At 43.0% G+C, this 22,306-nt stretch overlaps 2 protein-coding genes across 3 annotated transcripts in view; both read right to left on the bottom strand.

The window, feature by feature from the left end:
* Positions 1 to 7,767, bottom strand: part of LOC117166321 (uncharacterized) — a 101,860-nt gene extending 94,093 nt beyond the window's left edge. For both annotated transcript variants that reach the window (XM_076622715.1, XM_033350192.2), the window contains exon 1: positions 7,416 to 7,767. The gene's annotated coding sequence lies outside the window, so the exon portion shown is untranslated. The remainder of the gene's footprint in view (positions 1 to 7,415) is intronic.
* Positions 7,768 to 10,123: 2,356 nt separating this feature from the next.
* Positions 10,124 to 22,306, bottom strand: part of mdy (diacylglycerol O-acyltransferase) — an 87,767-nt gene continuing 75,584 nt past the window's right edge. Inside the window, exons 10-12 of the mRNA XM_033350189.2 lie at positions 16,074 to 16,252; positions 12,544 to 12,694; positions 10,124 to 11,588 (exon numbers count right to left, since the gene is read on the bottom strand). Of these exons, the coding sequence (XP_033206080.1) occupies positions 11,412 to 11,588; positions 12,544 to 12,694; positions 16,074 to 16,252 (507 nt within the window). The 3' untranslated portion in view covers positions 10,124 to 11,411. The remainder of the gene's footprint in view (positions 11,589 to 12,543; positions 12,695 to 16,073; positions 16,253 to 22,306) is intronic.

Below are 22,306 nucleotides of genomic sequence, written 5' to 3'. Positions count from 1 at the left end.
TAGATCGGTGTCTTGTCGTCCGTAGCAAAGTAGTTTCGGTTTCGAGTAAGTCACGCTTTAACGAACAAACTTTACAGGAGCTTAATCTTATGGAACTTTAATAAACAAGCTTATTAGAAAATGATGCTTTAATAAACTAACTTTTTAGCCCGTTTCTTCATGAGAATATTATCCAAACCTGAAAGTATGAAATATACCGCATTCGAGAGACGATACGCGTTTTATTATATGAAAAAGTTTCACAAATTTTCGATACATCTTAACAAGCATCTTATAAAGAATCAGGATCTTCGCGAGTTTCCATTTGAAGCTCGATAATCGCTCGCATTGTTATCAAAATGTTTCCAACCGCTAGCCCCATGACTAACGAATATTTTATGCAAACAAGTATCGTTATTCGCCCGTGGCAGAGACGAAGGCAGAGAAGACGAATCTCATTCACCATGAAACGTTCGAACGATTAAAATTTATAATTTATGAATTTCACCGACGGTTTATGCAAAAAGAAATTTCATCGTTCAGCGTAATGTTTCACGATTTGCAGAGTTTGAAATTCTCAAGCGGCCTGTATTTGCCCTCTCTCGTCATATTTTCCACAGGAAAAATTAACGTCACCGCAAACACGTGACATCGTTTAAGCCAGGGAAGATTCTAACAAACACGAACGAACTGCTCGCGTCTGCCATTCTACATTTTTAATTTGTTACATTTCTTCCGACTGAATCTACCCAATTGAATTAGATATCTCTTGAAAAATTTATTTCCCGATATTCGTCGTATACAAACAGAGAATCGTTTTTAAACGCGTTTAATTTTATTCAATTTCAGATACCGGTTTTACCTGGCAACCAAGTAATAATAAAGAGAATTCATTCGGACGTAAAACGCATCGACGAGGAGGCAATCGCTACAAGAGAAAGATTCTTTCAACCGTTCAGCAACGAAATGCCAGATGCCAGATGTCTCACAGCTGTTATTTCCGCGTCTCCTGTCCACGTGTCGCCTTGAATATTCTTTTAATAACACCCCCTCGCTGGTATCGAACCATCGAGAGATTCCACTCTGGAAACATTTCAACACGACATAGTATAACGGTGTAGAACATGTAGATGGACTAGAGAGCGTACGCACGTAATTAAGAGCGAAATCAACGTGGAAAAATTCGGTCGATTTAACGGGCTCCAGTCTTCAGAGAGACAAAAAAAAAAAAAAAAAAGAAATTTACAAAAAATTAAAAAGAAAAAAGGCGATCAAAGCTCTTGCAGCGTCCAACAGGCAGAAAACTCCGTCGGGTTTCATCTCGTTCATTGTTTAATCCGCGAATTGATGAAGTTCTGAACGTAGCGGAATTGTTCGCCTAGTCGGTCGAAATTTTACGCGACTTTTTCACCCGGTGCGACGGGAACACGTCGCTGAACACGGAACACGATGTGCACCACTTCGGCCGGAAAAGCATTACGATATGCATGGTTCGGTTTCGATTCGACCGTCGTTGATCGAAATAGAGCCGCGATCCTAAATCGTCGACTCTTTACGAGCCACCATTTTTGTTGTACCAGCTGTCTGCCCTTTATTTCTATTTGCTCGTTTTAACGCGCACGCCATTTTTAACAGGGTTCAAGAGATCGCTCGTGCCTGATTCGAATATCGTCGCCAACGGGTGGTTATATTGAATAAAAATAAACGGGGGAATGCACGTTGTTCCCGCACATCGAATTTCGGCAACATTTCCCGCATCGATCTCGATCTTCCTCACTCCTCCATCCTATCGCTGCCCTCTGTCTATGTGTGCGCTTGTAACACATTTTTTTTCGTTCGTGCAAAATCGAATCGATTACGAGATGCTTCTTCGTCGATGGGCGAGTTCGATTCTCGTTTCGACGATGCAATAAAAACCCCATAAACAGCGTATCGCGAGTTCTGATCCCGTGGACGCGAAAATAGATTCCCTGCATGCGGACGATTTTCGACCGATAGCTCGATCTTGAAAACCATGGGATAAACGTTTGATACAACGTGGGTGATGTAGTGGTATTCATCGGCTCACGCGAGACCAGATTGTAATTGAACAATAAAAAGCTCACTCTGTTTTTCGCCTTTGCTCTCTTTCTTTGGCCTTGCATCTGGCGCGTATAACTTAATTACCGGGTCGGACAATTAATGATAAAGCTCGTACTTTAGCAGAATTGGCGCGGCAATTAAATCCAATTACAGTCTGCTGATTCGACGCGGACGAATTTGCTTCGACAAATATTTCCTTCGTGTCGGAAACATCGCGTTGTTCCCATCACCCTGTTCATGACCGACAGTCTGTTTTTCTTAATAATCAATACGAGTCGCGCATCAATTGCAAACAAATCTTTTGAAATCTCGTTTTGTTGGCCACCTTCCGGAATCCCTTGTATTCCAAAGCACGACTTATTCAGGATAGTAACGAGTTCGGTTCTCAACAAACGCAACGATTTCTATGTTTGATCAGATATCACGTAACGGATTAATACCCTTGAAATAAAAAAAATTGTTTCTAAATTTATTTGTGGATTGGTAAACGCGTTACGATTTTAACACTTTTGTATATTTTATCTATTTTAATCGTATCTAAGGGAAATGATTAATAAAAAATAAATGACTTGGCTATTAATTTGATCGTAGATATCGAAATTTAGAATAAAATACAGCGAGAGTCGGAAGTGAGCGTAAGCCTTACAAAAATAACTTATCTACAAGTTTAGTTATATCTTTTGCTATTAGTTGGTATTCCATAGCGCATCATACTTTATACCTTTTCAATCAATCTTCAATCGATGCAACATACTTTTAGGAATTCTCGAATAAATTTCGTGCCTTCAAAGTAACCCCGTTTAACTCTCGCTGTATATGTACGTTTCAACATAAAGTGAAATTCAACTAGAGAACAGAACGTTGAGAACAGAGGTAGCCGACTTATCTCTGTATCTATTCGCGAGTTTCGCAGTTTCCATTTCCATCAAAGAAGCTTCAGGTCTAAAAGCAACTCGAGCCCAGGACGATCTAATTAAAAAACGAAAAATAACGAGGAGTAAATTCATCGAGAAGATGAGTTGCTTTGATTCGATTGCAAAAGGATGGTCGCGTGTGTCGCGATACCCGATACGTCGATAATGATTCCAATAGTGGGTTGAAGAAGAGGAAAAGAGAAGCGCATGAAAAAAAAAGAGGAAGAAACGTAGAACGTAGAATGGAGTAGAGGGCATCGGCTCGTAAATAAAAATGAATCGACGTCGCGGGGGAGAGGGCGATAGATCAAAAGGTAGCTGCGGGCCAAGCAACGGTGGGCAAGCAAGAAAATAAAAGAGAATTATTGAAGAGAGAAATAAATCAGGCCCTGGTGTGTGCTCGCGATGCTGCCGCTGTTTCTGCGACGAGTACAGGCCGTGATGGTATCAGAGGGGTCGCACTCCACGCTTCGAAATGAACGCGATAAGAGAAACACGTGTTGAGCACGCTTTCTCACCCTCTTTTCTTATGCCCTCATCTTCCGCTGTCTCGATATACAAACCCCTTTTCTCTTCGTCATCGCTTCCTCCACCACGCTTGTGTTTTTCTGATTTGTTCTTAGATCGAATATCTACTGCTCGACGAAGGCACGCCCCTGCCAACAGCAGAAGATGAAAGTATAGGAAATATCTTGGTCGTTGTTTCATTGATATCGCGGATAATAATAGTTGGTATGAGTTTCGCCCGTGGATGATGGGTTTCTCGATAAAGGAAAGCCACAAAATATCGTATTATGATTCTCTGTGTCGTTACGATGACTTGGTTTAAATATTGTCTCTTCTTGGAATAGAAATTGCTGGAATTATTAACAAACACGCTTCTACGTTGAAGATCCTACAATTTAATTCTTCTCGGTTGAATGTCCTCCTTTCCTTGCGTTTCAATTGTTTGTTCTAATATTTACAATTTTGTTATTCATTATGCGATATTCCGTCTTTTCTCAACGATGGCCATTGTGAAGCACAAGATTGCTCCATTATTCCATAATACCAAAACAATTCTGCCTCTTTAGTGTACACGGTAAAATATAATGTAATACCTTCTAGGAAAATATATCACGCAGATTTCTTCGATATACCAACACATGCTCTTTCGTTTCGTATTTTACATAATTACGATAAAAGGGAGAACGAATAAAAACGTGACACGGTACAACATCGACACATCTTTTTATATTTAATGCCAAATGCCTGGGACGAAATATCGCTGGATAATTCGAAACGTTTACAAGAGCAAAAGAGAAGAAAAATAGAATCCCCTCGAAAGAACACGTAGGATACAGGAAGTTCGTATTAACGAGTAACATTCGGATGAAACTCGCGAGGAGTATCCCAAGCCTTTCGTTCTTATTACGCTTCTCGTCAAAAGAACGGCGAGAGCTCTGTGTTTTAAAATGAACGTGATAAGAGTAACACGTGTTGAACATGATTTCTCGCCATCTCCTTTCTCCTGTCATCTTTCTACTTTCTTTTGTCTTCATTTTTCTCTATGTCTCATCCCCTTTTTACTTCGTGCTCTCAATATATAAATCCTCACGCTTCCGCCTCTCCTTTGCACCCTTTCCCACTCTGCCTTCTCTGTTCTTTCGATATCTCAACGGTCTGTTCTGCTCTCTTTCACGAATCTTCCCCGTCAAAACGAAAAAAGAAAAAAAATACATTACTTTATTTATGTCCCCAACAACTGGGTCAAGGAGTAGGTTTTATCGAGCATTCTGATCAAAGAAATAAATCTCGTGCATGTTGAACCGTAATAATGACAATTATTCCGCAAAACGATACGCGATACGCAACAATAGTGGTCAAATTTAACAAATGATGACAAGCGATAGCGTGGTTTCTACGTTTCGCTAATATATTATTCCACGTACGTAGTAAATTTCCATAATATATTATTGAAAGATAGTTATCATAAATTTTCAGCAAGATAGTTTTCATAAATTTTTGCAGCATGTCGAGATTCTCGATTGTCCCGGCAATTATCGTAGAACAAAGTCGGTTCGATAAAATCTAATTCTCTTTTTCCAACATAACTCTCGAATATAGTTGAAACAGAAACCAGCTCTGATTTCTGAATACCGAGGATGAGCTAGATTATGATTAAAGAATTGCGTAACACGAATTGCTTAATATATGACAGAATTGCATTCACGAATTCGTAGAGATTTAGAAATGAACACCGAAACGGCGGAAATCGGAAAATAGCGAGATATTTGAAACGGAGGTCACGGACCTTCGGATCGTTCGCAAACTTTACCCGCGCTCGTCAAATACGTTCCGAGTCTGCGGCGTCTAACTTGACTAATTGGCTCTCCACTGGAACTGAATAATAATTGAATAATGGAATATTGAGAGAGCGCGAAGAGGCAACAGCACGAGTTTCGAAATTTTCGCATGCTCGCGTTCAATCGTCAAATGTTTCACACGATTCAGATTCGCCAGCCGCATTATTTATCTTCCGATTTTCCAAGGCCGATTCGTTTCTTTTTCTTTGTCTCTATGAAAATACCCGCATAAAAATAGCAATCAAAGCGATTTTATACGATCTTCGTATTTGCAAGAAACGGGTTTGTGCCCATCATCGGAGATTCAAACGAGAATAATAGTCACGAACGTAACGAGAATCTAATTTTCCGGAACGAAAGAAAAATCGATGCCAGTTTTTTGCGGTTACGCGCGAATGGATCGCGTAATGTTCGATTCGATGAGCCGACATTAACACCGTGTAATCCTGAATCGGCAATCAGGGATTGAAAACCTTGAGTCGGGCAATGATTCGGCGTTTGACGGGTTAGGAAAGTTTTTGCCGTGGAAAAAGGGTGAAAGGAAAAAAGCGAACGTACGCTCCAGGGAATCGGGGTATCGGTAGAAAAATGTTCTCCCTAACATGTAAGTTTCAAAAACTTTCCCTAACTGAATTTTAACTCGGCTACGAGTCGTTCTATTAATATTTCCCTCGCGAAATGCACTTTGAAAGTCAAATGGCTGGTGTGCATCTCTTCTCTGTTTACAGTGGTACATCCTGCGAGGAAACTGACTTCCTATTAAGTCTTTCACGTCGCGTATATTTTTCGCGTAAAGCTATAGCGAGGAAAGTTTACGCTATTTATTCTTTAGAAAGTGCGGGTCTTTATGTACGAAAAAAGAACGATGCTTCGATCAATGATTATTCGGATAGTTTACCTAACGACTTTATTGAACACACCGCTCCATTATTCGAGTTCCTACAAAAACTGATGTTCCCATAACTTAAACTCACCTCATAAACTCCAAACCGACATAAAAGAATCCAAATCGAATCGTAACGTATCGCAGTTAAAGCTAAAGTTTCCGAGACATTCTTAAAATTACGCAAACATGAAATCGAAGGGAGTATTTCTTTATATCTTAAAAACATGGCTATGCAATTACTTTTCTTGGAACGCCAGAGACACATACCATTTACGTATCCGACCACCAGACGATAATATCGGCACGTGACTGCGAATAATTTTCCTCTGTCACCTGCAAAAACCTCGTGCAACGCCGCGTCACGTTCCATCGCGTGAGATATTGCCGATCATCCTACGAGAGACCGGGCATCGTTTCAATTTCCCGTGCGTCGGCCTCTTGTTCTCCGCCGGTGAACTTGGTCGTATCATGACGAACGACCGAGGCAACGGCAGCACCATTTTTCTTCGACGTGAAATTACTACCGAGCTCTTTAACAAACGTCGAGTCATTGTTATCGCGCCGGGGAACGACGTGGTCCGTCGCTTTTTAGCGATAACCAAGAGGGCGAAGCAGAGGCGGAACCTCGCTGGATGCCACATCTATCGTCGAGTCTCGAACGTCGATCGTTCCCGTTAACACACGAGTGAACAAAATAAATAAGACGTTGGATCGAATTTATAGGAGACGAAACTGGGTGAAGTACGCCCGGTCTGACTGCAATGTCCTATTCTACTTGACACGATCTACTTGATGGTATCGTTCGAGCGAGGTCCAGACGAATTATTTTTTAACGCCGCTTCCAATTAAACTAACTAAACGAACTTTTAAATCCGGTATACATACTTTATCGACACATCGATCCATTTCTTTTTTAACACGAAATCGAATTTTCAAATTACATAGAAGCTTAATTGACGTACAGAGAGTTAATTGACGCACAAATGACTGATTGTAATTGTATTCAATCGAGATAAATTCAGACGAGGATAATATCGCAGTAGCGTTGAAAAATTAGAGAAACTAAACGAAATAATAACCTAACAACAACCTTCGATACCTAACGAAATAATAACATAACAATCACCGATTGCTATTGCTAATAACGTATGCTTGATTTTTAATTTCCCCGTTGCTAATTACAATCATCAATACAGAATTCACACATACCTATCACTGTTTAGGAGCAGCCTGGGCATCCTCCAGCTCCAAAAACCCGCCGTGTGTCCCGGCCAAATCGTTTCTGCTTTTCGTTATCGATGCGAAACCAAATCGTAGGTGCTCGTCTTCGTTCGTAGAAATCTCCCAGTTTCCCGTGAAATCTGCTCTTCGGGTCTGACAGAACCAAAAATTAAGCACAAAAACACAGCACAATCGTCCTTGAGAAATAGCTGAGATCGCCTCGTGTTATCGGCGATCACCAATCGACCGTCTCATACGATACGTCTCCGAAGGCGTCGCGGCGCTCACTGCGGAGACTTCGCTGCGTACCCGCCCTTATAGCATCGTGTTGCGCTCACACCGTGCCCCCTCCCCTCGCTCGGTCCCCTCCTCCAGCGTTTCTCTCGCTCTTCACCCTTCGTTTCAACCCTCTGCACCGTACCGCGAACCTCGTGCGCCCCTCGCGCCATCCTGACCACCCACGCCGCCACCCTGACCACCCATACCGTCACCCTTCCATCCCCGTACTCTGCACCGTCACCATTGCCACCACCCACCTTAGAGGATAACGCAAGCGTTCTGGAATAAGCGTTCAAAAGACCAGCCGAAGCATTCTTCGTGTATGCTTCGGTACCTTGTGCGCGAAAAATCGAACGGCTTGAGAAATGAACGTGTTCGAGATGCAGTTTCGCTGATTTCAACGATCGAACGATTGGTATCAGCATATCTATTTTTGTTCTTTTTCCTTTTTTTTCTTTTTTTTTCTTTTTTTTTTGGTTTCGTTCGAGAATTACCGATAGATATTTCAGATGGAACTTGGAATATCATTGATTGACATCGAGGATTATCCTTTTTATAAACTGAAGGATTGTTAGCGAAAAAAGGTTGGATGGCACAAGGTCTAGACAGATTCTAATTTACTCGAACTCACTGGCACTCGCGTTATCCCGCTGTAAATCACTTGGACTCGCTCCAGTGCTCGTCATACCGCGCGTGAACGTCACGCTAACCTTCTTCGATTCGTTCCAACTCACGAGGACCGGTTTCAATTTGAGCGAACTTCTAGAATCCACTGGAAATCCTGCGGAATCGTTTCAATTCGTGCTAACTTTTCCCACAAGCACACCGACCTGCACGAACCTATTTGGATGTGTACTGAGAAACTCGTGGATACCTCGACTTCTGTTAACTGTTTCGCAATTCTACTACTCGCTCTAAATCATATTAAATTTCTTAAATTCGATCTGCTTCAAATAGATCGCAGCTTCTCTGACGTACGACCCGCGTCTAATCACCGTTAGCATAGCCAACTCGAGTTATTTACATTAACACAGGACCCAATAGCAAATTTCCCTATCAACTGTTTTGCAATTCCGCCACACGCTTTAACTCATGTTAAATTTCTCAAACAAATCGGAGCTTCTCTCACGTAAAATCTAATCTTCCATCGTTCCATCATTCAATTTGAATTAGTCATATTAATCCCGGGAGGGATCCACATAAAATTTTCTAATTTCACTTCGTGCCAAATTCTCTGTCCCCTCGAATCTGTCTCAAATCACGTAGTGTCCATTTCTAATTCACATTAATCCGCTACTACGCTCCTCAAGCCCAGAACTCGCGTCAACCCTCTTTCCAAAGTTCTCTAACTCGCGCAGCGCTCTCGTGTCAATAGATCTAGCGATAGCCGCGCGTATCCGCTCGAATGCGCGTCAATCCGCTTCAACTCGTTTGGATCCGCCTGCTCGTAAGTCTCTACGCTTGTCACGTACCTGCATGGTATATAACATCGCGTTTCTCTGACGCAGACGTATGTCCAACTGTCGGTGGTGAACGTCCCGCATCATTAATTTATCCATCGCCGAGACTGCTCCGGGGCAAACGGGTCGCGACATCCAAGCTCATCAGACAACCAGGAAAGCCCAGGGGATGATGGCTCGAAAAAACATCCTTTTCCGAGCATCTTTGTCCTGGAGATGATTCCATCGTCTTTTGTTCTTTGCTTCGAACGTATCTGGGAGAAGGTGATTGTTTCATACCTCTGCCAGGTGTTGCAGCTGTCGTTTCTTTCTTATTTTCTCGCGTTTCAAGAGCCGAAGGAAATTGAAGACGAAACAGAGCGTTTCGTTTAAAAACATGACGCGAGTATAGAGAGATATGGAGTAACGCGAGATCTTCCTGAGTTGTTTCTCATTATAAGGGGATTAGTGAAACAGGTAATTTGACAAATTGTAGGCTTTTGCATATATTCTGAAAGTTGTATACGCGTCTTGGATTCATCTTAAGGAGATCAGATTCGATTCATTTGATATGGTTTGCCTAAAGAGATTTTTTAAATGTTGGATCCCCGAGATGTTATAACTAATTAAACTGCGGAGTTTTATACATATATGGGAAATTTGAAGTTACAAAAATACATGTAATATAATATATAAAATATCCAAAATAAGGTATTTATTATAATATTTAGTAGATGAAGCAAATTTCTATTCTAATTCCATCTCTTTAGTTATGTTCATAAAAATAAAAGAAAGTGCATAAAAATCCACAATCTAATTATAACTCACGGATCTACTTGTATTGCAGTTTTAAGTATCAAATGGTATATTTTGTATTAATACTATATCGTTACATTCAGATTTGCTTTCTATCCCAGTGTCGACGACATTTCCATCAAATCTTCTCTGAAGGGATGGAAGTAAATTTAACGAGGCTGGTAACAAAGATCTCGTTTATTCGACAACCAGTCGCGCTCGTACAGCACGCGAGCGGGAGCGCAGGACGAAATCTACAAAATCGTATGTTCGTATACAACTGGCACCAAGTTGCCTCGTTAAATCCTCGGCAGCTGCTCCTTCGTGATACGCAACGGTTGGCCTGAAATATTTACCGAATACGCAACAGCAAACTGCACCCGGGATAAATTTATTACGGCTAATATTCCCTCGATGCGCTCTTACCTCCCTTCCAAGCAATAAAACATCGTCAAATAGAAAAAATATGCTGAATTATTGTCTTAATGCACGCATAATATCACCGTTCGTGCGAGTTTCGCCGTTCGTGAAGTAAAGGATGCTCGAGGATTTATGAGGCACGGGCGCGATCAAATATAAAATCGTTTCAAAAGATAAAATATACATTTTGCACGGCACACGCTATCGATTAAAATGCCAGTCGCGTAGATACGCGACAAACAGTATTTGGTCTTTTCAATTTTATAATTTCATCGCTTTATAATATCGTAATCTTTATGAAAAGGCGATTGATCGAGCATCAACGAAGACGAGATGCACATGAGATGCAGTAATCTATAAAACGCTTGTAACAAAGTAAACAACAGTCTTACAGCAACAATTCCACGAACATTACCACCACCACACGTGAATGAGAAAAGAAGTAGAATATAATACATCGTACGACGTTTTGTCCTATCTTATAATAATAATTATATAATAACTGTGTCATATCGTGTGTTCATGTAAAATTCTCGAACTTGAATCGGGCTACTTTCTCATGATGCAGAGTTAAACATCGATGTATTAACGTATCAATCCACTAGGAATTATAATATATTCATACTGTCCCACTCGATCCACCTTAAAAAGATAACTGCAATGCTAGAAAAACATCGAGATATAATTCCTATTGGATACCGGCTTACACTCACAAATGTTAACAACGATATAAACTAGGCGCATGAATTTCTAAACTCCTTGAATCGAAGCATAATACTTAAGGCATTTGCTTGTGATTTAAAATTTCGTTTATGAAGTGTCACCGTTCCTTTTTCGCGATCGAGATAATAAAAAACTTAGACTCCCGTTAACGTCGAGGAATCGTTTGAAAAATAGCTTATACACGGATCGAAGGTAAAGTCTGCGAGGTGTGAAAAACAAGAGGAAAAGTACGATTGATGGAACAGTGGCGAGTTTGCCTCATTCACCGACTGAAATTCTTCTTGCCGACCTCTCTGTAATCTTCGCTTCACGTTCGATTCCTTGTTTCCTATACCGTGGAGTAATCCTCGATCAGGTTCTCACCGAAGTGAGTTATCACGTAATCGTGGTAATACATCATTATGCAAAGTGGTTGTCCGATAATGAGACTCGCCCACACTGTGATATTGCCCCATCTGGCGCCGCAATGCTTCTGCACCTTCTTACTTATCAGTGATAATGGTATCTGGAAAATCAATTAAAAAAGTTTCTTCATCGAGGGTGGCAGACTGCAAATTAATATTAATCCTTCGACAGTTGGATCGCTTCCGAGAAGATGATTCTTCCGCGGGAAACTTTCGAGCGACTGAGATAGCTGATATCGTGTCGGAGGATTTCTTTGGTTCTTTGTGTGACTGGATGTTTGACGAAGGAATTGGTTGATTAAAATTTCTTTCAACTCTTTCGGTACAGTACAGCTCGGATCAGGAGAGTGCCTATTGGCTGAACGTGGATGAACGTTTCAAAGTTTTAAGCCTGCGAAGATCGCGATCCTAGAAATTCCCGCTGCGGTGTATCTGAGAAATGCAGTGAGTTTAATAATATGCACTTCAGTGACAATGTTTAATGCAGTGGTGTAATGTTTCCTCTTTTATATAAAAAGAATGTGAAAAATGAACTAATAAAGTAACTAAGTTTGTAATAATCATTTAAATACAGTGACCAGAATCCTTCATTGATGCGCGTATATCTGTATAACGATCGTTATAAATAATACTAGTATGTTTGGGATATATTTTGTCACAATCTCAGAAATATAGAAATGTCGATGTCATTCTAAGAAATTTGCACTATCAAAGTCTAATCGGGAGCGACAGACACGTAGAAATGTCATATGTAACATAAAAGCACTTCGTTATTAATAAACTTGACAACGCGTCTATAGAAAAATATTTGTAAAAAGGTTTCTTATGTAACTGACAGATTTCTCGCGACTTCTGTAGAGTTAATAATAAATTCTCAAAGCTACTCGGCAGCTATTCTTCATTTTCTTATTCAAATATATGAGGACAAAATTCCCGAAGCTAGCGAGTGCACCAGCGATGGGTGATTATAGTCTCCCACCGCGCCGAAAAGATTGAACATCGGCTCCATAGACATAATTTAGATCGTGAGTCGAATATTATACGAGTAAATTTTACCTGTCCCATCATTCCCAGGAACGCCCACGTTTTGAACGTCTTCAACGGCACGCTGACGAGGTACTCGTGGAAGAAGGCGCTGATGAAGAACACGATGACGGACGCGGTCGTTTTCCCATAGCCGATCTCGATGATGGGAATGTACAAGTGCCTGGAACCAAAATAATCGCGCAAAAACGTTTCAAGCTTGGCCACGATTAAACGGAGGAAAATTACGCGGCCGTTTAATAGAAAGGATCGAGGCGTTCTCTGGCTCGTTTCCCTCGACGATTCTCTGTGCAGCGAAAATACCCGAGAGAGCGTCTCCTCGGCGTGTAGTCGCCCCTATTACAATGTTGTACCGCAAAATAGCGGGCGCAAGCGTTAAAAAAAGGACGAGAGAGGCGAAGGAGAACGAGGATGTAGATAAGGAGCGTGGCGTTTAAGGATCAGCATGGGCGGAATCGTCTCGAAAAATTAAAGCAATGGCTGTGCAAGTTTGTCGGAATAGCGACACTGTGGTATGTGTCGGTTCACAGAATGGGGGAGGGGAACGACACGAGTCACCGAGAGACAGGAAGAGATCGTTAGCCGGCTTGGTTATCAGTAGCAGTGCATTGGAATGAAGAAAGCTGCAAGACGGCGAGGGAAGAGGAAAAAAATGGCGCAAAGAAAAGAGCCGGCGTACAAGAGCGAGAGAAACGGAAGGAAGGAAGGAAGGAAATTCAAAGGTGGGAAGCTGTCGTCGTGGACGGTTTCGTCGCCGCGATGAAGAGATGTCTTTCCTTAAAGGTCCACTCTCCTTGTTGCTCCACGAAATAGCGGCCCCTTTTCTTCTTTCTGTTTCGTTTTTACCATTCCTCCTTCAATCTTGGTCTTTCTCCTTCTCTCCACTTCCCTTGCTCGTGGTTCTCGTCGTTCATGGAAAAGACGCTTCGAAATATCTTCCAGTTATAGAGGCATTATAAGTGCCGCGGGGAATAAACAGCCTTAAGTGCGCGCACCACGATGCGTATCGGCTTTTCCCATTACAAACCTGAAAAGACGTCGTCTTCGTCGACAGTCGTCCTTCCCCCTTTCCGCCGTCTGCGACCGTCTACGTCCTCTCCCTGTACCCATCCTCCTCCGTGCAGCTTTTCCATTTTCACCTCTCGCGCCCATTCCACCCCCCCGCCCTTCGCTCGCTTTTCTACCACTCGTTGCCGCCGCGGTCGCATGGCTGCGTGCCAGTTGCAGCTCGCAATTGCAGCTGCATATCTCGGCCCAGACAGAGAAGAAAAAAAAGAGGGAAGAAGGAAGAGAAGAACGCGGAGAAGAGTTGGGAGCACAGGTGCAGTTCGAAGAACGTCGAGGGACGGGAATGAAATTCGAGTCTTGGGAACGTCGCCGATTCCGACGTTTCCGAACAGCGAAATAGATCTTTGTTTTTGCCCGGTTTAATTATATAGAATTCAGTTAATTGCAACTTAATAAGATTCTTTCCCGATTAATCTACCTCGGACCGAGGCGTTCACAGGCCTGGAACATTAACTGCGTTGCGTATCTGTCGAAACTCGGCCGTTTCACTCGATCTTCATGCACAGGCGTGCACCTCCTCTCCTCTGAGAGTTATACCTTTAGACAGTAAAGAATTATTGTTTTCTCGTGTATCGTTTCTCACGAGATCCCTTCGATCCTCGGATTTCCAACCCTTCCACGTACACGACACCGTTCGTCTCCCGCGGCCCCGCAATAACAACTTTTCCACGGCTACCTTTTTCGAGGATTTAAACTTTCCGCGGAGCTACTTTCGAAGTAAAAGCGGCCGTCGTCACCGCGGTGGCGCGAGTTGTTAGCGGCACGTGCACCGGCAAAACCGGTGGAAAAGTGGAAGGCCCTATATGGAAAGTTTCTCGCAACTTTGCTGATTGTATTGAGCAAGCGATGCATAATCCAATGGAACGATGACGGGTAAGACGTATGGGAATAAAAAGTGCCAACAGGGCGTAAGCTCGCGCTTATCTGACAGTGTACTCTGAACAAGATTTATCCAGAAGTTCTTGGAAAATCGTAAATACCAAGTTTGAACTTGACGATAGGTGACTGGAAAAAAAGGATATTCAACCTTCGAACAATCGTCAGAGTACCAAAACGTGATTCCATATCGAAAACGTATGAAATCACGTACTACAAAATTCTATATACTGGGATTTGAATATCACGCCTAATTGTTCTCGATTGAAATTAGTTTTTGACGTGTACAGATGTGAATATTTCATTTGTTACACAACGATTCAACTACCCTGTAACAGTCGTGTATGATTCGGGCCAAATGGAAATAGCAATGGTTTAAAATGGAAACTAATTTAAAGTGACATCGATGGTCGGTGTTACGCGCGTAAACGCGGCTACGAATTAATTTTCCGAAATGTACGTTAAAACAGAAGATTTCGACGCGCACAGATCTGCAGGTAGTTCCATTTTGCGGCAGAATAGTTTTCAAACAGCAGCCGCCGTCCGACACCCTTTCCAGTTACACAGACATTAAAAGTACTACTTAGAGTGGCAGCGGTTATATATATAGAAGGGTGTAGAGAAAAGGTGGGAGTGTACGGTAGAAGCTAAAACAATTAGCCGCAGAGCAGTTTCCACAGGGGTTGAAAGAGGCGGCGGTCCGAGGGATGGTGTACAGGTTACGGGGGAAAGTCTCTGATTCGCGGAAATTTCTCTTCCTATTCGGAGACCCGACAGGTCCCGGGTTCTCGCGAAAAATGTAATTAAATCTCCTTAAAGCAGGACACACTCGTTAACGAAGTTTAGCCGCTTAGGCGAAAAGAAGCTCGATCAAAAGTACGACTCACGGCTGGATATTGTTTTCTTTCTTTTACCTCTCCTCGCCGATCTACCTTTATGTATCACGCCTCGCTCCTACCATTTACACCGTCTACTGCAGAACTATTCGCCAGGAAAGCTAAGTTTCATAATTTCTGCGCGCTCAAGCTCGAAATGACAATTTGCAAAGCTATTTGAAGTACTGTAACGCGTTCGATTAAACGCGACATCTTCTTCTGAATCTTAATGCAAGTTTGATCATACTATCGATTTTACTAGAAATAACTCGAAGTAGCTATCTTTTAACTCGAAGCTAAATTATGTCTCTATACTATATCGTTAATCGTAAAAATCTGCAAATTACTATAGCCCGTATTTGCAACGTTACACGAACTTCAAGTTTTACCAAATCTATACTTTTCAGCGAAATAACACGATTAACTGTCACGAAACAATACAAGATTCAACATCTTAAAACCTCAAAATTGTAGGTATGCTAGCAGCCTGCTGCGAGATAGAATCAAAATGGTGTAATCTAGCCTAGGCTATCGCTTAAACGTAAACGGTGGCTCCATTTCGAATCGTAGCAATCTACGATCTAACCTTTTATACCGGTATTTTTCGATCGAACCAAATAGGGTGTGCGCAGGATCGTTTACTCGACCAAACGGTGGCTGGTCGTCGCACGATCGAAATCCAACGTATTGTGGCGCCCGGAACATCGTATCAGCGATACTTACCGCACGGCCCACCGATGTACAGGCATATTCCATGTCCTCCAGAAGGTGTCGATGTTATCCGCGTTCCACCAGTCGCAGTAGAAATTTCGATCAGCAAAATGTAACAGTTCACCCATCAGATTGAGGAGCGAATGGAACATCAAGTAGAAGAAGCACAGCCAGACCAGATGGTTCGGTATCTACAAAAACGCACGAAAACAAATATACGTTCATACGCGTGGTTAAAAAAGAGCATTTGGGATTATAACGAGAGTCGTATGTCAGAAGGGTGAACATTTATTCGGAGAACGGGTGCAAATGGAAGTCACTTTCATCTTCTCTATTACCGGCGGTGAAATGTTTTTCACGCGATGTATCGTTTCGCGCGCGTTGATCTTTGTTAGATCGCAAATGTACAACATGCGAGGGCCAGATAGCCGACAGCGACGCCAGCCAATATTTTATTTCCCTTTGTTTCGTATCTTCGTCCGGGGGCGGCTCGTTAATCCAATGCAAATTCGCGTCTCTCGATATTCCATTCCCGTAGCCTTAGGCGACAGTGCAATTTCGTGTAATTCTTAACCAGTGTTAGCGCACACTCGCCGAGTACAGAAACTGGCTGGGAAGAGTAACGACGCGATGGGAGGAAGAAAATATGATAGCCGCCGAGGCGTAACTACTAAAGGAACATCGATAGCTGTTTCGCGTTGCAGAATATTTGAAATAACCTGCTAATGACGAGACAAAGAATTAACTGGGGGCGGTACGAAAAAAAGAGAAGGATCGGCCGCGTTATTCACATTGGACTCCAGGGCGAGAGGTAATTCCACGCTCGAGTCAGCGCGTCTTGTTAAGTCTTCTTGTTGCCGAGTCTTTGGCAGCGAATTTCCGAAAAATTGCGACGAAATAATATCACCGGGAGAGTGCAATCGCTGCACAGAATCGCAGAGAAGAACACAGAGGAAGGTAAAAGGCAATCGTGTCTGCAGCGAGATCAGACGGATTCTTCCGGCGTAACCATCTTCCTTTCCGGCTTGCCCCACTCGGTCCAACGAAGAATTTTGAAGTTATTTCGTTTCGAATGTCTTCTCTAATTCCCCCTGAAGCACCCTCGCTGCTTCCGTTGGCCCTTTACGCGCTCCAAAGGACTTAATAATGTTGCCGAGCACAAAGGTCAAGTCTGTTCTGCCGGCAGGCATTCGTGGCACTTTTATGAAAAGAGAGGGAGAGCACATCTTTCTTCGCAGAAGATAGGATCTCCTCTGTCTTTCCTCATTTCATCACTCCTTTTTACCACCATCACCATCACCACACCGCTATTGCGCCTCTCTTCCCTCATGGGTAGTTCACGTACTTCGCAAAAACTTACCTCCTCTTTTAATTTCGTTTACCTCGGGTATGACGTCGGTTAAAAGAGTAGAAAGGGGTAGAGCACGAAATCACCCACAGGAGTGGGCGGGATAAAACCTTGTTGAACCGTTTGAGACACGCCAATGATACCACAAAGGAAAAAGTGGTCGGGAGAACTTTGAGTCTCGGCTTCCTGGCCAGCGGCTATTTCAAGAACGATACGGCTTCTACCGTGGCCCCAAGTTTCCATCAAGGAGGAAAAATCTTGGCGGGTGATATGTGACGCGGCAGAGCGAGAGACCCGCGGGAATTTGAATTTTCTCGGTTCGTTTGGTCGGCTCGTGGCAACTAAGTTTTCCTATTAAGCCCGCTCTTTTCAACGAACTGCTCCCAGTTACGTTACATTGTTATACTTCACTCTTCTTCTTTTTTATTCTCGAGAACCCACGAAAAATTATTTCCTGCTTCGGCGAAGCTGTTTTAATCTATTTAAAGATTTAAACCTTTCTTTCCTCTTGATAAACGTTGTTTTAATACATCAGGGACAAGACGAGGACCGTGCAGTTATAGGAGTCTAAATTTCACAATTCGTGCCAACTTATATAGAAGATATAACAAGTGTTTAATAAAAGATCGAATCACTATTACGCGAAGCTTGCTGTGCTCAAATAGATCCAGTCCTTTAACCAAACAGAACGAACGTGCTTACGTTTCGTATCAAATGTTAGTCTACCGAAGATTGTATCGTTATTAAAGCAATATTTTTTCAAGAGATCGTCCTTGTGGCTCAAAGAGCGGAATGGAAGATCGATTCCTGATGGGAAATCGTATCGTGCTCGTCGGAGAAGAAATAATGACAAGGTTAAAAAGGATCGGGCAATTTCTCCGTCATCTCGACGAGACGTCTATAAAGTTTGCTCAATTTTTCTTCCGTTCCTGATTGTTATTCTTATATCCCGTTCTTCATACGATAACAGCTACTCCCGTTATATTACATAGCCGCGTAGACCTTGCCGCTGCAGTAAATAGTACGTGACATGCTCCCACGAGGGCAATGATGAGCAGACAGAAAACGAAAAGCGAGAAGAAGAACAAAAAAAAAAATGAGAGTACGAAGCTGAAACGTGGTAAAGATTCCGAGGAAAATGGAAAGAGTATCGATTAACAATTCAGGAATTTTCAAAATGTATACGTTATTAGAGTTACAAAATGTAGGATTAAGATACAACAAAAATAGTAAAAAATATTGCGAATAGTATAATGAACGACGATAAATCTTTCCAAAGAATTAGCAATCAGCGCAAGTCGGATACATAAACTGTTACGACGATCGTTGATCGCACTTATCCGCCACTTTTACCCGATCGGTTAACGATACCACCCATCACGATCGTGACTATATTACGTTCAACCATGAGTAAGTACATATCGGAAATTCAATGGACCCTTCTCTGGTCGTAGTTCTGAATCCAATATGCCTACATTATTGATAGAAATCGATCGATCGTTCGTTCCGTATATATACATAAAGTACACATTAGAGTCTAACGCAGGAGAAACTGCAATGAGGACGGGACACGATCTGCACATGGTCGACACCGAATAAAAGAGCAAAAGGAGAGTGTGTATCCCATGGTCTTCCCCTCCCCTCCTTTCACCTGGTACTTCGTCTTTTTCGTCAGAGGGGCTGTCGCGCGTCAAAGAGATTCCGAAACGAGCGACGAGTGGACGGGGCGAAGGATCGCGCTCGTATAAAGTAGATCGATCTAAGGAAACGACCTCGTTGGCAACGGACTGCAGGAAAATTGCGTTTCCCCATTACGACGAGATTAAAGTCTCGTCCTACATTGCAGTACCGAAACCACCTCCTCTTCGCGACCATCTCTATACACACCGATCCATCCCCTTGGTCGAACATTGCCACCCTCTGTTTTCCAAGTTCAGCCGAGGTTCGTATATAAGAACCGCAATTAACCGACGACGATCATGGTCAGTGGTCTGTGCGAACAGCCTCGCAGTTATTTGCGGTGTAAACGAAAATAAGGATTCCCTCGATCCTGTATCAGGCTCGTGTATCCCGGAGGTGGTCTCCTCTTTCTCTCGAGGGCTTCTTTTCTTCTGCAGACCCTCCGTTGTCGCAGATTTCGCTCCTTCGATCGGCAAACAATTATTTTTCCCGTTTCAAACTTCTTCCACTCTCTTTCTCTCTCTCTCTCTCTCTGTCTCTCTCTTTCTCGCTTCGCTCTCAGCATGATACGGCGAAGGTAGAAAACAAAAGGGGACAAAAGAGGCGCTTCAAGAATGAGCAATCCTTCTCGTGGCGTGACTTATGAGATTGGAAGAGGAGTTTTCGTTGCGTTCGCCCCGAGGAACCTTCGACCGAACCACTTATATCTTCCAGTTAAAGCTTGTGTCGATATCGCTCTTGGAGAAGGTTATTACTAGTCGACTCGATCCTCTGCTCTTCGATTTTTCCCAGTAATCCCCTTTTTCAAAATTATTTGATCGCGTGATCGAGCTTTTTTCCTGCAGAGAAATCGAATAATCCTCGAAGGTGAAGAGAAAGAGGGAAAGAGAGAGAGAGAGGGGGGGGAGAGAGAGAGAGATGTGGTTGATTTTTCCGCAAAACGTCAGACCAGCTAGACTGTTGTTTACACGTCGAGCCGCAGACGTCGATAATTAATGACGCGATGGGTCCAATTAACTGGCACCCGGCAAAAATTTGTTAGCAAAGCTCAGCCATGCGTGACTTTTCGGCTGGCGTGTTTTAATCGCAAACAACCAACAACACGACTATTATACACGCTCCAGGAGGACATTCGCGGTAGTCGCTTTGGGACCAAGTCATATAATTGAATTCGGTTCACCGAGTCCGGTTCACTGATCGAAACACTACGGCTGGCTAGCTTCGATCTGGAGCATTCGGACTAACGAGAGAATAACGAGCACGGGTAACGACGATCGAATGGAATCGGGCTGACGATCTCGATGGACGCCATGGCAGATTGCCTCCAACACAACAGCGAAGACGCGAGTAAAATATACAGGGTGATTCTTGGCACACAGCCGATTGTCTTCGATGAGCGAAGCTATGCCATTTTGGCGAACGCTGTGTGGTAAACAATGCAGAATATTTGTTAAATGTCTGTGATAAACTGCATTGGTAGCCTTTTACAGAGACAAGCGAACTTTTATCCAGTTGAACAAACTTCTTTCGATTCGTCGACCAGGTTGGGTAGATTTAAGAAAGACCGAAGTAGTGGAAACGACGAATTTAAAAGTTCCATCGGAACCCCAAATTTTTATATCTCCTTAGATCGATGAAACTGAATGTTAAGGACACGTTTTCTAGAATTTTAGAAAGAATCGATCGATATGGAAAGATTTTTGTTGCGATCTGTATAATTTAAAATCCTGAAGTACGCAGTGAAAAGAAAGATTCCATCAGGAATCTCCGAGATTCGAAGGGAACAACATCAATCATTTCGTAAGAGTCATGCTGTACACATTGTACGATTTCATTGGCGAGTGCTTGTTCAAATTTCCTCGCTCTCAAACGAGAGAACATACATATTCTTCTTCGCGTGCCAATCGATCCTTTGTTTGGCGAGCGTTGGCTCGTCGTTCGATTAATATATCAACTACAAACGAATATCGCATAAAAAGGCGAATATTTCGAAAATGCACGGCTCTTTCCAACACGTTGACCGATATTAAACATTTCAATTGTCAGGCATATTAGTTATACGTGACGAGGCTGTCACAGAAACACCGGTACGGACCATAAATTTACATTTACGGTTTTCCCGCGCTCGCGGGGCTAAAAATCCTTCGTCCATTATCGACGACAGGGGTTGCTTATTTGCACGACACTTGTTTCTAGCCGAACATGGCTTTCACGTTAATACAGGAAAATGTTGTGGACGGGGTCAACTCGAAAATCCATTTTTCTGATTACCCTTCCATTAATGTGACCCCCAATCCCCCATTTTCACCCGACATCGCCGTCGGCTTTTCGTACGCGAATAACAGCGTTCCGCGATATCACATTATACAGAATTAATCTAATGGTTTTTATCGTTGATGATGGACGCGTTGTTCCTTTGATACGCCAGTCCCGACGCGTATTTTACGCATCGTGTGACCCCTTTCAACATGCTACACGAGACTGTGTACTGTTATCGCTGTAAACCCGAAGTGAAAATTTTAATTAACGCATTGAAAGTGCGGTCCAAGGGAGGTGGGCGGGGTGGGAGGTAGAGTATCGGATCGTGGCTTTAATGGTATCCGCAAATGTTACGTGTCAAATTATGAAGCTGTGTTTTCCGAGTTTACGTCGCCGGTTATGGGATAACGCGGCTATTTCCCCTCGCCATTCGAAACTCGATAAAATCCATACACGTAGAACTACGCGGGTTAAAGCTCCCAAGCCCTTTGCAAATGAACGACGCCCAGGAGATATCACAAACTATTCGTATTTCGCGATCGCTGTTTCTGGTGTCACGCAGCAACACCGCCACCAAAGTGAAACAATCGGGTGGGGAGGAATACCCAAGTAAAATGAAGATGCGAGAGGAGCTTCATGAAATTACCTTGGTACGCGTTTTAAAGGCAACGAAAGTACTCCGAATACGAGATGGCGGACGTGGCCTCCCGCTGTTATATGTTTTCGTCGACGACGCGCTCGGAGCTTCTCCATTGCTTTCGGAACACCGGCCAGGAAATACGAAGTTCGTAAGAGAATTATACGTATACGTGCCGCATCGGAGTTACATTGCCTTCCACTTCCGGAATCGACGAAGCAACTTCCCCCGCGGAGGAAAACGTTGCCTCCGGCACGACAGAGGAAAGAATATCTTATTAAGAGGGGGAATAGCTCTCCCTTCGAGCGGTTGCCTCGAGTT

Source organism: Bombus vancouverensis, chromosome 11, assembly GCF_051014615.1.
Source record: "Bombus vancouverensis nearcticus chromosome 11, iyBomVanc1_principal, whole genome shotgun sequence".
NCBI classification, from domain to species: Eukaryota; Metazoa; Arthropoda; class Insecta; order Hymenoptera; family Apidae; genus Bombus; species Bombus vancouverensis.
The sequence above is the reverse complement of the archived record's forward strand: the minus strand, read 5'-3'. Positions and strand labels throughout refer to the sequence as shown.